The 17,901-nt window shown below is 40.3% G+C and overlaps 1 protein-coding gene across 8 annotated transcripts in view; it reads left to right on the forward strand.

The window, feature by feature from the left end:
- NIN (ninein) overlaps positions 1-17,901 on the forward strand; it is a 144,092-nt gene that overhangs the window by 74,830 nt on the left and 51,361 nt on the right. For all 8 annotated transcript variants that reach the window (XM_087728676.1, XM_087728685.1, XM_087728710.1 and 5 more), the window contains exons 5-9: positions 7,673-7,712; positions 9,997-10,184; positions 11,109-11,258; positions 12,814-12,981; positions 16,835-16,971. In XM_087728676.1, coding sequence (XP_087584802.1) covers positions 7,673-7,712; positions 9,997-10,184; positions 11,109-11,258; positions 12,814-12,981; positions 16,835-16,971 — 683 coding nt within the window. The remainder of the gene's footprint in view (positions 1-7,672; positions 7,713-9,996; positions 10,185-11,108; positions 11,259-12,813; positions 12,982-16,834; positions 16,972-17,901) is intronic.

A 17,901-nucleotide genomic window follows, 5' to 3' on the forward strand; every position in this document is an offset into this window, starting at 1 on the left:
TATCTCCATTTTCATTTGACTATAATTGTTTAAGCGTTCTTCATCATAAAATATACCAAAATTTAATACATATCCACATACTGGCCTTTCAGTTACTATTTCTAGAATCCTCACTAACACTAAATCCTTATGTCCTATTCTAGCTAAACATCCATAATATTTAATAACAACGTTTTGTAATCCTCCTTTCCAAATCACTGTTTAAAGTTTACATCCAGTTTCATTATATTATATCCATATCTATATATACGTTATTATTCTTATCCCTCTTTTATTTGACTATATCCTATATCATAACATTTCCCCCCTAATAATCAAAACTTTAACTTTAATAATAATAATAATAATAATAATTATTATTATTATTATTATACAATTGTATCACAGCGGCCAGTTATTTCGCTGGATTTGGCATTGGTTACTAGTCGGGCCCCACCCAGGGGCCTAGGACGTCGTAACGTATTTTCGTAATATGCGTGCAGATCCAAGCAGTGCGGCTTTTTGCATTTGACTGATGGTGATTTTGTCAATATTTAACTGTTTTAAATGTAATTCCAGTGCTTTTGGAATAGCACCCAGTGTGCCAATTACCACTGGAATTACCACTGCTGGTTTGTGCCATAGTCGTTGAATTTCGATTTTTAAGTCCTGGTATCTTGCGATTTTTTCATGTTCCTTCTCGGCGACCCTGCTATCACCTGGTATTGCGATGTCTATGATTGTGACCTTATTTTTCTCAACCAGTGTGATGTCTGGTGTATTATGCGCCAGTATTTTGTCGGTTTGTATACGGAAATCCCACAAGATCTTGACCATCTGATTTTCGGTGACTTTTTCAGGCTGATGTTCCCACCAGTTTGTTGCTGTTTTAATATTATAATTTTTGCACAAATTCCAATGGATCATTTGTGCTACTGAATTGTGCCGCAATTTATAATCAGTCTGCGCGATTTTTTTACAGCAGCTGAGTATGTGATCAACAGTTTCGTCAGCTTCTTTGCAAAGTCTGCATTTGGCATCATCAGAGGATTTTTCGATTTTGGCCTTAATGGCATTTGTGCGGATAGCTTGTTCTTGCGCAGCCAGGATTAGTGACTCTGTTTCTTTCTTTAATGTACCTGTTTTTAACCATAACCAAGTTTGTTCCCTGTCCACTTTATCTTTTATTTTTTCCAGAAATTGACCATGCAGTGCTTTGTTCTGCCAACTCTCCATTCTTGATTTTATCACATCTTTTCTGTATTCTTGTTTTGTCTGTTGGGCCTTCAGTAGATTTTTGTTCTTTACTTCGATTAATAGATGTTCTTGACTTTCTTTTAAATAATCAGCCAGTGCATGTTTTTCTTCTTCAACTGTTTGCTTCACTTGTAATAATCCTCTGCCACCTGATTTTTGGGGCAGATATAGTCTATCAGTATCACCACGTGGATGTAAACTGTAGTGCATTGTCATTAGTTTTCTGGTTTTTCGGTCCAAAAGGTCCAAATCAGTTTGTGTCCAGTTAACTATGCCAGCTGTGTATCTTATAACTGGTATTGCCCAGGTATTTATGGCCTTGATTGTATTTCCACCATTCAATTTAGATTTCAAAATTTTCCTAACTCTGTTGGTGTACTCTCGTCTGACAATAGTTTTTACTTCTCCATGCTTGATGTTATCCAACTGCAGAATGCCTAAGTATTTGTAGGCTTCATTTTCTTTGCATTTAATTAGTTGGCCATTGGGCATTTCAATTCCCTCAGATGCAGTGATTTTGCCCCTTTTTATGGATACAGTGGCACATTTTTCCATGCCAAACTGCATTGAAATATCGGTGCCGAATACTCGGACTGTATTTGTCAATGATTGGATTTCTATTTCTGACTTTCCATAGAGTTTCAAATCATCCATATATAGTAAATGCGAAAATTTTTCAGCTTTTTTGGCTGTTTGGTAGCCTAATTTCATTTTTTTTAAGATTACTGATAGTGGGATCATTGCGATGATGAAGAGAAGAGGTGAAAGTGAATCACCCTGGAAAATTCCTCGCTTGATGTTAACCATTCCGTAGCTCTCATTCCCTACTGCCAACTCAGTTCTCCATTGTTTCATTGCCTTTTCAGTAAAGGATGTAATATTTTTGCTAATGCCAGTTGTTTCTAAGCATTTTATGATCCAACTATGTGGCAGTGAGTCAAATGCCTTTTTGTAATCAATCCAGACCATATTCAAGTTCGTTTTTCTGTTCTTACAATTTTCTAATATCATTTTATCAATTAGAAGCTGATCTTTTGTGCCCCTGCTCCTTCTTTTGTTGCCTTTTTGCTCTACTAGCAAGATGTTGTTTGTTTCCAAATAATCCATCATGTTATCTGCAATAATGCCTGTGAGTAATTTGAAGGTTGTTGGCAAGCATGTTATTGGTCTATAGTTTTCAGGTGTTGTTCCTTTAGTTGGATCTTTCTGAATCAAGTATGTTTTTCCAGTTGTCAACCATTCATCAATTTGGCCCTTTTGTAAAATTTCATTCAGTTGCCTGGCCAATATTGCATGTAAACTGGTCAGATATTTGAGCCAGAAACCATGTAATTGGTCCTTTCCAGGTGATGTCCAGTTCTTTACCTTTTTAACTCGATTTTTGACCATCTCAGTTGTTATTTCTAATACTTGCATTTGTTTGTTGCCAATGCTTTTCTCAAAGTCATGTATCCACTTTGCTTCCTTGTTGTAGTCCTTTGCATTTTCCCACAATTCTTTCCAGAATTCAACTGTGGCCTGTTTTTCTGGGTTTTCACTTTTGGTGTCACCATTTACATTAAGACTTTGATAAAAACGCCGTTGGTCTGATCGAAATTGCTGATTTTGTTTATATTGGATGATTCGTGCCTCATATCTTTCAATTTTTCTAGCTGTTGCTGTTATCTGCTGTTTTACAATCTCTACAGCTTCATTGATGTTTCTTGTATCCAATCTATATCTCCTGATTAGCCGATCTATGATTTTGTTGTTTTTAAGCCGTTGCTCATGCATGTTCTTTAAGTTACTAGCATCTGCCCTTAATTTTTTTATTTTTTGTTCTAAACGGATTTTCCACTTTGGCTTTGATGCTTTTTCTGTTGTATGACTAGGTACTTTAATTTTAATGCCTAGTTCATTAGTGACTATTACAGCTGCGCTGTACATTAACTGGTTTGTTTCCAAGATGGATCCCGGTTCAATTGTTGAAAACACTGCATTAACCATTTTCATGATAGGGGCCAAAGTTTTCTTAGGCACAGTTTTTAGTGATGGTAAACGTTGCCTTTCCTCATTAAGCAGAAAATGCTCCATGATCTTATCCTTCAATTCTTTTTGTTTTTGAGTTAGTTCATCAGTTGGTTCAGTGATAACTGGTTCTAGTGGTGGTGATGTTATTTCCTCCCCGAGAGCTTCTTCTGGGAGTTCTACTATAATGTCTTCAGTTGTGTCTTGAATATCAGTTATTTCCGCTTGTGATATTGTTTTTTGGGTTTTGCAATTTGCCTGAATTTCCTCATGTTCAACTTCACTAAACACTTTATTCCATATAATAAATCGCCTTTGATCTGCTAGTCGTTGTTCACTAACATTTGAATCTGGATATTGTTGTTTCCATAATTCATACATTCGCTTTAAATAGTCTCTTTTTTCTGGCTCTGAGTTGTAGTAACAGGCCATTATGGCACGGTTTTCATCTGCACTATATTTTTGTCGTTTTGTTGGCTGGTCCACTTGTAGCCCACTTGTCGACGGATGTCCAGGGACCCCAACATCCACCGCGGCCCTTGTTAACCCGCGCGACGACCGATGCGGTATGGAATTCTTATTTTTTTTTTCACCATATTGTATGGGTTGGCGGGGGGTTTTTTACGGGACCAGATGCCAACCTGATCCCAACCTTCCTCCTTTCTCATCCGGGCTTGGGACCAGCAATGGCGGAGTTGTTGTTGTTGTTGTTGTTGTTGTTGTTGTTGTTGTTATTATTATTATTATTATTATTATTATTATTATTATTATTATTATTATACAATTGTATCACAGCGGCCAGTTGTTTCGCCGGATTTGGCATTGGTTACTAGTCGGGCCCCACCCAGGGGCCTAGGACGTCGTAACGTATTTTCGTAATATGCGTGCAGATCCAAGCAGTGCGGCTTTTTGCATTTGACTGATGGTGATTTTGTCAATTTTTAACTGTTTTAAATGTAATTCCAGTGCTTTTGGAATAGCACCCAGTGTGCCAATTACCACTGGAATTACCACTGCTGGTTTGTGCCATAGTCGTTGAATTTCGATTTTTAAGTCCTGGTATCTTGCGATTTTTTCATGTTCCTTCTCGGCGACCCTGCTATCACCTGGTATTGCGATGTCTATGATTGTGACCTTATTTTTCTCAACCAGTGTGATGTCTGGTGTATTATGCGCCAGTATTTTGTCGGTTTGTATACGGAAATCCCACAAGATCTTGACCATCTGATTTTCGGTGACTTTTTCAGGCTGATGTTCCCACCAGTTTGTTGCTGTTTTAATATTATAATTTTTGCACAAATTCCAATGGATCATTTGTGCTACTGAATTGTGCCGCAATTTATAATCAGTCTGCGCGATTTTTTTACAGCAGCTGAGTATGTGATCAACAGTTTCGTCAGCTTCTTTGCAAAGTCTGCATTTGGCATCATCAGAGGATTTTTCGATTTTGGCCTTAATGGCATTTGTGCGGATAGCTTGTTCTTGCGCAGCCAGGATTAGTGACTCTGTTTCTTTCTTTAATGTACCTGTTTTTAACCATAACCAAGTTTGTTCCCTGTCCACTTTATCTTTTATTTTTTCCAGAAATTGACCATGCAGTGCTTTGTTCTGCCAACTCTCCATTCTTGATTTTATCACATCTTTTCTGTATTCTTGTTTTGTCTGTTGGGCCTTCAGTAGATTTTTGTTCTTTACTTCGATTAATAGATGTTCTTGACTTTCTTTTAAATAATCAGCCAGTGCATGTTTTTCTTCTTCAACTGTTTGCTTCACTTGTAATAATCCTCTGCCACCCGATGCGGTATAAAATTTTTATTCGTTTCTTTCACCATATTGTATGGGTTGGCGGGGTTTTTTTATGGGGCCAGTTGCCAACCTGACCCCAACCCTCCTCCTTTCTCATCCGGGCTTGGGACCGGCAACGGCGGAGCTGTTGTTGTTGTTGTTGTTGTTGTTGTTATTATTATTATTATTATTAACCTTTATGTATAATCCAAAGGGATTGTTAATCTTCCTTACATGGGTACCATTCAATATTCATATCCAATTATACTCATCATAACACTACACATTGTATACATTAGTAACATTATCAATTATTTATTTAAACTATATCTATTGTCAATAAATTTCACTAGGTTTAACTAGTTTTAAATTATATTCTTCCATCTATCAACATGTATCATTCCAATAGCAAAACAGTCTCATATCTTCTGCATTTGTGGTGCCTCTAATCATCTCCTTGATCAACTTTGTATGGACTCCTCTTAGCAACTCCTTGCTTATAAGATCTCTCATGTAATCTTGATGCCCTTAGTCTGTTTCCTTAGTCAGCTTATCTTTGATTGTCAGCAGTGTTATCAATGCTTTTGCTAATAACATTTCTCTCTTTAAATCCATAGATTCTTTGGTTTTTTCTTCTTCTGTATCTTGCCCTCTGGGATAAATTTCCTCTTCATTTAATTCCTCTTTCAGTATTCCATTCTTTCCATTTTCAGAGACAAACCAATCACCATAAATATCAGCAGATTTAATCTCTTTATATTCATTTTCCACTTTGATTTTTTGAGCTTTAGCCACCACATTTTGCATTTGATAGAGATCCTCAACTTCTTCATCATATTTTGCTATTATATGCTCTAGGTCTTCCAGCTTCTTCTCTATCCTCTCATATGTATTTGATAATTTCTGTATTTCTGAAAGTTTCTTTTGCAAACTTAAGAGTTCTGATTGCTTTTGAAATTGTGCCATTGTCTCCAGCTAACAAACACAGCTGCTCTAGCTTGGAAGGTTAATAAAATTAAACATAAGATTCACAAAAATGTTTGTTTTCACTTTTCTCCGGTTAAAGATATACTTCAAAGGGACATCTGTATGTTTCCCTTCTTATCACTCTCTATAACCAAGCAGTGAGATCTTGTAGTGCCAAGCCAAAACAATCAGTGAAGAAAAAAAGTGTTCCATTTCCAATACATAAACTCCAATACACAAACCTCCCAGCCTCCGAGTAGCTGTGTTATTGTTGCAGATTTCCTTATTTCTTTTGTATCTTTTTTGTATTTCAAGTTAGAAAAAAGAGTCCAATTTTTAAATGGGTTAGAAGAACACCCACAGTAATGAAAGAGGAAAATTTTAGACCATAGGTTACAGAGAATAATAAAAGAAAAAAAAGAAAAAATAGATGAAGAAAACTTAATCCATTTGTTTTAAAAGGCTTGCATAAATTCCATCCATGAAGATAGCATTTAAAAAGTAAGATAACCATTGTCCAAAACCATTCCAAATTTAATTCCGCCGCTTGATTCTTCTGTTCTCCAATTTAAATTAATTTTAAGTTTTTTTATAGGCAGTCTCTTTTTAAAACAATAAAAGTTCCTCACCAGCTGGAAACACTTTATCTTTCTGTATCCTTCTGTTTTGGAGCCGCCTCAACTTCGTCAGCCTTGGCTGGATTTTTTGTCGCCTGCTTCTCTTGCATCGATCAGGGACTTTACAATGTCCCTGAGGTCAGCAAGACGTATTCTTCCTGTTCACCGTCTCTTCGGGACGGTTTAGGTCCGATTGGACCACCCAGCAAAAGTATCAGCTGTGGTCTCGGAGCATCGAGACCGCACATCCGTATCGTCGTGACGTTGGCTCTTTGTATTTCATGTACTGTTATTGCGTAAATAACCAGCAGCTTGGGAATGGCGAGAGGGAATGTAACTTGAAGTCTGCTTTGCAAATAATGTTAAAATGAGATGTAATCTTTTGAGATGAGAATCAGAAAGGTCTGTGTCAAAAATCTTCAAGATAAAAGATTGGGTAGCAGAGGGATGCAACTACTGTAGTTGGGACCAGAATTTCCATTGCTAAACAAGGTGGCTGTTAAATGATTTGCACCTGAATTTACACCACCTTTTTTCTGCCAAAGTTATAAAATAAATCTTGCAATCATTAAGGGAATCCAGGTTTCCCCATTGATAGAAGCTGAGAAGGTTGCAAATGGCAATCACATGATTTCAGGATGCTGCAACCATTGGAAGTACCATTGCCAAGTCCCTGAATTTTGATCATGTGACTGGGGATGCTGCTGTGTGAAAACCAATTATAAATAACTTTTTTCAGTGCCATTGTAAGTTGAGGACTACCTGTATTTCTATTATTGGTAGTGTATAATTGATTGTGGAATTGCTTTTTCAAAGAATACCATGAAACAAACATTTTCATCGGGAAGAATCTAATTTCCTTAGCTAAATGAATTGAAGTGGTCTCATTATTAAATGCATCTACATCTGGAGTAGGAAAATATTGTTTGGTTTTCATCCCAGTTATCTGTTACATTTTTAAAGTGTCACCAGATTGACCAACCGATTAATGGGCTTGCTTTATTCCTGTTTTGTGCGTACATATTTACTGCATTAAAATAAAATCTTATTTTCTTTCTTAGCATTGGCAATCACAGGACAGTGAAGAATATGAAGCTGAAGGTAAGAGAAGATGATGCCAGTTTCCTTTCAAATAAATAGAATAGAAAATGGATTGGGAGAAGGATGGTTTGATTTGGGAGCAGGGACAAGAGGATGTTTTTATTTATTTTCCACATTTAAAAAGTGTTTAACTTTTCAGAGCTTCAAAATTGCTGTTGCAACCTCATTTATTTTACATCTTATAATTCTGCCTTTCATTCTATTTATAATTTTAGAGACTGTACAATTAATTGTAACGGAGTACAGATGCAACAATAAAGTAATTTTCTTGGTTCAGACATTGTCAAGTGTTTTTGAACAATATGTTAATGATACTGTCAGGCCCAAAACCAAAAATGATACATGAAGATTCTTCCAAGCTGAGTTCTTTATTGTTTCACACAAAATCTTGTAGATAGGGCACGCTAATGTATCAGCATCTACAGTATACTATGAACTGTTAAGGAGGGGCTGTCTTCACCCTCTCTCACATACACAGAACATCCAGACTGAGTTGTCTATTACTCCTCTGGAATGCACCTCTTCCCTACTGGAGATCCACCTCCCCACTATATTCCATCACAGATACTATCTGTCTTCAAAGTATCTATATTGAGCAGAAGGCAGATTAGAATAGGTACATATCACTAGTTCTGATCTGCATGTTATTTGGAAGATATGGAATTGTGCACGGTGGCCCATAGGAGCTGAGCAAAACCCAGCACATAATGTGTTTTTCGGAGTACAAGACGCACCGGTATATAAGATGCAGCAAGGTTTTGAAGAGGAAAATTTTAAAAAAAAGTTTTTGCATTCTACAAACCTCCCCAAAACGGCCCATTTTTTGCAAAAAATGCCCCTCCTTTTTTAAAAAAGGGCATGAATAGCCCTTAGGAGGTTTGTAGAGTGCTATTCTAGTCCTGCTCTTCCAATACTGCTTGTTGCAGACCTAATCTAGAATGTTCTATTAAAAATTTAGTTGATTACCGTATTTTTCAGAGTATTAGACACACCTTTTTCCCTCAAAAAAGAGGCTGAAAATCTGGGTGCGTCTTATACACTGAATACAGCATTTTTGCCTCCTGAAACTCTGCCTCTTCACCAAAATGGTTGTGCATAGCCTTTAGGAAGCTTTCAGCAAGCTCTTGGGGACTGGGGAGGCAAAAACGAGCAAAAAACGGCCCATTTTTCACAAAAATGGACCCATTTTTTGTCAAAAAAAAGGGCATGGATAGCCTTTAGTGCTGCTGGGGGGCTGGGGGGGGGCAAGAAATGGGCCATTGTTTTCTCGTTTCTGCCCTCCCCAGCCCCCAGGAGCTCTCTGAAAGCCGCCTAAAAGCTATGCACAGCCATTTTGGTAAAAGAAATGGAGTTTCAGGAGGCAAAAAATGCTGTATTCAGTGTATCAGACGCATCCAGATTTTCAGCCTCTTCTTTGAGGGAAAAAGATACATCTAATACTCCGAAAAATACAGTAATCAACTAAATGTTTAATAGAATAGATTAGGTCTGCAACAAGCAGTATTGGAAGAAGAGGAATAGAAGAAGAGGAAACTTGGAACAACAGAAAGCAATTTTAAACTATCTCTACCTGAATTAGAAATGAGATTAAGGCAACGTCATAATGAAAAAACTTTGTATGAAACAGCTGTATGATGCTGTTCATGCCACAGTTAGAAGGACACGACAGTTAAGTTAGAAGCAGGGGTGTGATTCTATTGGTTTGGACCGGTAGCTCCGACTATCAGCCGGGAGCGAACCGGTTCGCTCCGACTTTGAGCTGCACCTGCACTCTACTCACCCATCTTCCCTTTTCTGAAGCCTAGCTGATCAGCGCTGCAGAGTGGATTGCCATGCCTCAGCTGTTTTCCTCCCCAGCAGGAATGTGGAGGGTGATTCTTCTGTAATCACCTTCCACATTACTGGTTGTTAAACTGGTAGGATTCCGCCCCTAGTTAGAAGTTAACTTAAGGACAGTTAGAAGAACTTATGGTTAACCTACACCAAAAAATGTTTTCTTTAAACTAAATCTTTATTTTAATTGTTCAATTGGTTTATTAGACATTATAGTGCTGACTCTCTATAATAAACAATGTAGGATGTTTAAATTATTTAAAATAAGCAGTAAGGAAGAGCAATAGTCCTTATATTAGTATAACTAGAAAACATCAGGGAGAACATTGAGTTTACACTTTTTGAAACATTCACTAATTTTATTTGTGGTTTTTCTTCTGTTTGCCGTTTCAAATGTAGGGTGTGTGTTTTTCCCTTCTCCCAAATCAAGCTTTGTTGCTTTCTTTTTTAGGCCAGTTGAGGTTCTGGAATCCTGATGACTTGAGTACATCTCCACATATCTTCCCCTCTCAGGATTGGATAGAAGAGAAGTTACATGAGGTTTGCAAGGATCTTGGAATTTCCCGAGATGGTCACTTGAACAGAAAGAAGCTTGTCTCCATTTGTGAGCAGTTTGGTCTGCAGAATGTTGACACTCAGGTACCTAATGAGGGTTCTGCCCTGCCCTGTCCTGTCCTACCCTAGGTCAATATAACTGCTGGGAAATGTCATTCTTATTTTCTTAACTTTGCAGATTTAAACATAAATGTATTTTCATGCTTTGTGGAAAACATTCTGAAGTTAATAGGCTGCAGGCAGCCCCCTAAACAAATGCTATAGTTCTCCAGCACTTTGCTGAAACTTAGTAGCAAATCACCAGTGGCGTGGTTTCCATTGATTTTTGCAGAACATGAAACAAAGCAAGTCTATTAAGCCTCCAATGGGCTCAATACAAATTCCCCATAGGGAATAACGAAATGACCATTCTGCCCTCGATGTGTTCAGGGATATCGCCGCTACCGGTTCACCCGAACCGGAGAGGACCAGCTGAATACCATCTCGGAGATGAATTCTCATGAAAACAAAGTTACAAAGCCATTCCTTAAATAGCACAAATTCAGATCTATCTGTGCAACAATAGCTCTGTCCTCAGCTAGATGTTTAGCATTTAGAACAAGTTTAAGACTGAGTTCAGTAAGCCTAAAAATAGGGAAAGTCTTTTTGGGTTCAACTTGACTATCAATGATTTCATGGATGTGTGTGTGTGCTGTTTCCTTAGCAACAGTATGAGTTTGTCATTGTCTTCTGGGGTGCTTTGGGTCTCCCCAGTCTGCCCTACAGCCCTGGGATTCTCAGAATGTTCCCCATCTATAGTAAGTATTAACCAAGATCGACCTTACCTAAGCCCAGATGAAGTTAGCCAGATGCTGCCACCTGCTGTTCCCTAGTCTCATTTTTCTGGGTTTCAGACTGCATCAGTGAATTTCAGTTACACTGAACTTTCTGAATTATACTAGGATGTTTAATACACACACACACACCCATGTACATTTTAACTAATTTGAAACATTTGCTTCCTCTTAGATGCTGGAGGAAGTATTTCGCAACCTGGACCACAACAATGGTACAATGAGCATCGAAGACTTTTTCTACGGGCTCTTTAAAATTGGGAAGCCTCTCCCACCTTCTGCTTCCACTCCATACAGGCAGTTGAAACGGCATCTTTCTATGCAAGTAAGTGCTTTCAATGTGCTTCCTCCATGCGCGTCACTAAAACGTTCTGCTTTGCTCTCCAACCACGTTTAATTCAATCTAGGTCAGGGGTGTCAAACTGGCGGCCCACAGACCAGATGCATCACATGCAGGCCACACCCACCCCAGTTCCACAAAGGCAAAAAACATTGCAATAAGTCATGTGACATCCCGTGATGCGATCGGGTTTGACACCTGTGATCTAGGTCAAGTTTTCCTGTGTTTTGTTTTGAAAATAGCACATAGCTAAATGATTAAAGACAGAACTTTAAAATGTGGGGACCTCAACTGCTGACTGTGGATTTCTGGGAGTTGAAGTCCACATGTCTTATAGTTGCCAAGTTTGAAAAACACTAATCTAGTCCGGCTTTCTGTAATGTACAGCAGAACCAGTTAAACTGTCCCGTGACCCGTCAAAAGCGCGGACGACAAAAGCGCGATCGACAAAATCGCGCCTTTGACGTCATCACAACGCGACGAAAAAGATCGAAAAATTCAAATAAAAATTAATAAAAATTAAATTAAAGCAAGCCGATTCACATAAAGGTAAGGGTTAGGTTTAGGGTTAGGGTTAGGGTTAGGGTTAGGTTAAGGGTTAGGGTTAGCTTTAGAGCGTTAGCGTTAGGGTTAGGTTAAGGGTTAGCGTTAGGTTTTTCGTTACTTTAACGGTTAGGTTTAGGGTTAGGTTTAGGGTTAGGTTAAGAGTTAGGTTTAGGGTTAGGTTTAGGGTTAGGTTTGGGGGGCTTAGGGTAAGGTTTTCGCTTTATTTTTACATTTTTTGAACTTTTTCGTCGCGCTGTGATGACGTCACAGCGCGCTTTTGTCGAGCGCGATTTTGTCCTACGCGCTTTTGTGGTGGAACCAAACTGTCCATGAGGCAGTGGGTGGGATTCAAATAATTTAACAACCGGTTCTCTGCACTAATGATTTCTTCCAACAATCAGTTCACCAAACTGCTCAGAAATGTAACAACCGGTCCTCCCAAAGTGGTGCGAACTGGCTGAATCCCACCACTTGCATGAAGGGTAGAAAGCCTCAAGAAGTGGAAAATCTAAATATGCTCAGGGGTTGCTTATTTGGATTTATTCCGAGAAAGGCAAACCCATATCTATAGCTTAAATGTTACTGAGAGGTGAGGTCTCTTTGGGCTATAGTTTAGTTTACTTTATTGTCATTGCACCTCGTACAACGAAATTAAATGCCATCTTTAGTGTACATCATACATAAGAAAACTATAAAAATGAAACAAAAACACACATCCTTCACATTCTATACAATTGAATTGAAAACCCCTGATATACCATTACCAATTGGGCTATACCATTACAAATATGGAGGGTGAGGAAGGATGCTCAAATGAAAACACTTGCCGCCTTCTGGAAATCAAGTCCATCAAGAAGAAAGATTCCAGATTAATGTCCTGACATGATTGGTTTTCCCCCAGAGGGCACAATTTACAGGCTAGAAAAAAGCATGGTTTTTTTTTCTCTCTCTCTCTCTCTTCTCCTCCTCCCCCCCCCCCCCCGCCCACTTCCAGGCCTTTGATGAAAGTGGGAGACGTACCACCCCTCCCTCAGCAATGACAAGTACAATCAGCTTCCGTGTCTTTTCCAGCCTGGATGATGGGATGGGCTATGCTGCAGTGGAACAAATTCTTGACACTTGGCAAGAACAAGGCATAGAGAATAGCCAGGAGATCCTGAAGGTAATGTATTCCTCGGTTACCCGGGTACTAATGCAGTTTCAGAAATATATCTGACCCGCAGATTCAAAGTACTATTCAAAATCTACAAAGGAGTCTAATGGGATGCCACACATTTCAATCTGGGGAGGATGCTCAGAGCTCTTTGTCAGGAAGCTTTCATCTTCCCCAACAATTACACACCCCGGGGCTTCTGGGTGAACTGATGTGGTGCAGTTAAAATGTGGCTTATTCAGGCCTTTGTGAGCAAGGGGAATTCCCCATTGCAGTCTAAGCTGCTCATCTCCTATGCAACTCCCAGCTGTTTCTGAACCTCTTTTAAACATTTCAGCCCAGCATGCAGTTGGATTGATGTTCAATCAGGGCTGTGAGCACCACAGGATTTGATTGGTTATTCCCCTGTTTCTTGTTCCTCCCACCCGTGCAGGGAAGACAACCCTCATTGGTTAGCCCCTGTGCCTGCCTTTTCTTTTTAGAGCAGTGTTCCTCAACCTCGCCCACTTTAAAATGTGTGGATTTCCAAGTCCAGAATTCCTCAGCCGGCCTGCTGTCTAGGGCCGTGATGGCGAACCTATGGCACCCCTGCAGAGGTGGCACCCAGAGGCCTCTCTGTGGGCACACGAGCCATTGCCAGCTGCTCTTCTGGTTTCCAGTGCGCACATGCACAGCTGGTCTTCGAGGGCACCAGAAAATGGCGAGAAAAAGCCCCCCTAACAACCAAAAAACTGGCCATTTTGGGCTGTTTTTCAGGGCATTTTTATGCCATTTTTGGAACATTTTCCAGGCAAAAAACAGCCTAAAATATAGCCTGAAAAACACCCTGAAAACTGCCCGAAAAACACTCCAAAAACAGGCATGTGTGCGCTGGCCAGCTGGTCTTCAGGTTTCCAGTGCATGCAAAGACCAACTGGCCAGCACGCATGTGTGTGCTGGAAACCCAAATACCAGCTGGCCAGTGTGTACATGCGCACTGGCCAGCTGGTCTTTGGGTTTCCGGCACTGTGGCACGCGCACTTGCACACACATTAAGAGCCAAGGTGGCGCAGTGGTTAAATGCAGCACTGCAGCCACTTCAGCTGACTGTTAGCTGCAGTTCAGCAGTTCAAATCTCACCGGCTCAGGGTTGACTCAGCCTTCCATCCTTCTGAGGTGGGTAAAATGAGGACCCGGATTGTTGTTGGGGGCGATATGCTGACTCTGTAAACCGCTTAGAGAGGGCTGAAAGCCCTATGAAGCGGTATATAAGTCTAACTGCTATTGCTATTACATGCATGCACATTCCGGTTTGGGCACTTGGTACCGAAAAGGTTCGCCATCACTGGTCTAGGGGATTCTGGGAGTTGAAGTCCACACATCTTAAAATGGCTGGGGTTGAGAAGCACTGTTTAGAAATTATTCCTCCCCCATTAGTCTCCATGCTTTTGCTTTGGTAGGAGACAGCTTTCACAGATGTTTGCACATGGATGGCTTTCCCTTCCCTTGACACAAACAAAGGTTCTTCTGTTTTCGTCGTCCCCCCCCCCCCCAAAAAAATTGTACCATCAGTGCTCTGAGGCTTCAGTAATCAAAGCAAGAGGAACGGATTGTCTTTTCATTCCTACACGCAACTGTACGTCCAAATAAGCTTTATGGCAAGGAAGTCAGCATTATAGAAGCAAAAATAACATTTTTGAAACATAGCTTTATTCCATCATGTGCATTCAGTTTTAAGAAAAAAGAGAAATACTCTGAATAGGGGTTGGAAAGCAAAAATGAAATGTTTTGATCTGGGCAGCGACTTAAAAGTAGTAAGGTTAGAATGGAGCAATGATGTTCTAGAGCAGTGGTTCCCAGCGTGGGACCCATGCCCCACAGAGGGGCGCGGGTCCCCTTTTTAATGAGGGAAATTTGAACCTTGTTTAAACCAACTCAGTAGCCTTTTAGGCTTCCTCCATGTGAGCAGAGTTCACTTTTTGAGTAAAGTAAGAATTATACGTCATCAGGATTTTAAAGATGCTTAGGTGGGGCATGGCCAAAGACAGGTTGGGAACCACTGTTCTAGAGCAATGTTTTTTCAAACTTGGCAACTTTAAAATGTGTGAATTTCCACACCTAGAAAATCTGGGAGTGGAGGGCCACACATTTTAAAGTTGCCAAGTTTGAAAATCATTTGGTTAGAGGGTGGGAAGCAACAGGACAACTTGATGGGCCATCACTGTGATCAACTGCAAAATAATTATTAAAAATCAACTTCTGACCAGCAGAGAGGATTGGAGCCAGGGCAAAATGGCAGAATAGGGCAGCAATCAGCTGCTGGAGTGGAGGGCGTATGCCAACTACTGTAGACAATCAGAGTTATTACTATATGGGAATGGAGCGCTAAAGACCATCTGCTTGGAAGGGCTTAAGATGACTTACATAGTACTTTTAAAGTAGAGATACAAAACGCATATGATGGGGAGGGGTGCTTTGTCCAAGAATAAAGCAGTGAGTGGTAGGTTGTGGCAATGGGGCAAGCAGAAAGTATGGCTCTTCCTCATCTGTCCATCCCAGTCAGAGGTAAGTCTACCATTTTCAAGAGCATTTTATGGCTGTAGTGCTATGCAGGCACAAGAAGATGAAACACTGTGCCCAGAATCCACTAAGTATATATTTGGCTGCTGAGCTCTGCATGTTTGTGCAAAGGGAACATCCGATCTGCAGAACAGATGATGCCCATGAAAACAAATTAACCATGGTTTTTTTCATAAGATTTATCCATTTGGTGTCCACCTCAAAAATTGTAAAACTTTGCCCTCGTTATGCAAAGAATCCTTCTATTGGAACTGCTGAGATATGTAAGCTGCACTGAGATCCTGAGTAAAACCCACTTACTATTTGTACTCTATAGTTCCACTCATGTCTTCCGAAATATAGTCCATGTCACAAATCAACAACTCTTGCAATGGCATCCTGCATCTTCTTATCCTTTGCTACCATTCTGACTTCTAAAACAGAAGAGACAAAAGGGAAGGGAAGTCATTTTTAAAGGCACAATAGGCTGAAACATTTTTTTTCCTCTGGCATAAGAGGGTTTTGTTCTGCTTTGGGGTGTTTTTTTTTTGAGGGGGGAGTGGAGGGTTGCATGCAAAGGAGACCTAGAAAGAAGGGAAAGAACTTTGTATCATCTGATTCTTTCCAGGGATAGATTGGGGGAAGAAGTTGAGCCACATCCAGGGGCAGGCTTCAAAAATTTCAGCAACAGGTTCTCTGCCCAGTTGCAGGGTGGGTATGACCTAGTTGGCCTCCTGCACCATGGATTGGGGGGGGGTGTTTTTGCCTTGCCCAGGCTCCGGAGGCTTTCCTCAAGTCTTTGGGAGGACAAAAACAGCTTCTCCCAGGCTCTGGAGGCCCTCCAGTGGCTGGAAACAGGCCCATTTCTGGCCTACTGGAACTTCTGGGAGGCCCGTTTCCCCCTTCCCCGAGCCTCCACACAGACCACTTACCTCACATCCAAAATGGGATGCGTGGGGACTCCTGGGAGGGGAGGGGTGGGAGGGGAAAGCCAAGGATGGGATTTGGATGTTCTCCAAATCGACCATAACTTTAGGGTGAACCCGTAGCAGCTCACCCGTGGCCACATCTCCCACGTGGATAGAATGAAATGAGAAAAATTAAAACTGACATGTGCAGTACTTGGTGCTCTCTGAGCTTGGTGATTTTCTTGCAGACATTTCCTTACCAAACTAAGTAACATAATCAGACTGTATGGTAATGAAATGTCTGCAAGAAAACCACCAAGCTCAGAGAGCACCAAGGATCCCACAGTTTAACCCTGAGCTATAAATATTCTCTTCTATCAAAGTTGACACGTTTATCCATCCTAACTTTCTTTCAGGCCTTAGATTTCAGTTTGGATGGAAAAATTAACCTGGCTGAACTGACTTTCGCCCTGGAAAATGAGCTTCTCATAGCAAAGAATGGGATATACCAAGCAGCACTGGCTGCTTTCAAAATGGAGATTCGGCATTTGATGTGAGTATCTTAACATAAATATGTATACAATGAGATGGAGATAGTAAATCAGCTTTAACAAAATCCTGAAATGTAAGGTGTGGGGGGGAGATTTCCCAAGGAGGACTTCACTTTGACAAAGCTTTAATCAGAACATCTCTTCAAGTGCTAGATCAGAATTGCCTTGTGGCTTTGATTTGAATGCTAAGCGCAGAGGCCCATTTCCAACTGGATGAAGTCTTCAGCTAGAGAGAATCTTTCTGTTTTGATTCAAGGCACAGCAATAGCATGTAGACTTATATACTGCCTCCTAGTGCTTTACAGCATTCTCTGGGTGGTTCACAATGAAGATGTATTATTTACATATTGCCCCCAACAATCTGGGTCCTCATTTTATTGACCTCAGACGGATAGAAAGCTGAGTCAACCTTGAACCCCATCAGGATCAAACTCCAGGCTGTGGGAAGAGTTTGCCTGCAATATTGCACTGAACCACTATGTTACCTTGACTCGTTTGGCCTTGCAACAAAGCAACTGATGAAAGGCCTAGAAATCTCTGTATAAGCCAAGGCTGACCAAGGCAGGAAGATAATTGGGAAACATCCCTTTACTTTCTAAATTGGGTTTGATTCCTAAAGATTGTTGAAATCCATAACTGTGTTTCATTGCCTTAAATGATTGTGGCAGGAGATAATTAGCAGACTGTAGTCTTGGAGCTTCATGTTTTCCACTTTCTTGACACTCACAGACATATATTGGCACAGGTGGCAAGTTCTTATCTTTACAAAAGCTCTGAACTGGGCCAACCTGCTGGCTGCAACATTTTGTTCAGAATCAGAGAGGTTTTTGGCAAGGGAAGAGAACTCTTTTAAATAGTAACCCATTTGTAGCAGAAGCAAGACTTTCTTAACTTGCTGCTCTTGTTTCTTAGCCATTCTGTTACCCCAACAA

Source organism: Thamnophis sirtalis, unplaced genomic scaffold (genome assembly GCF_051295495.1).
Source record: "Thamnophis sirtalis isolate CommonGarterSnake01/CBP01778 unplaced genomic scaffold, rThaSir2_p1.2 scaffold_1, whole genome shotgun sequence".
Lineage (NCBI taxonomy): Eukaryota > Metazoa > Chordata > Lepidosauria > Squamata > Natricidae > Thamnophis > Thamnophis sirtalis.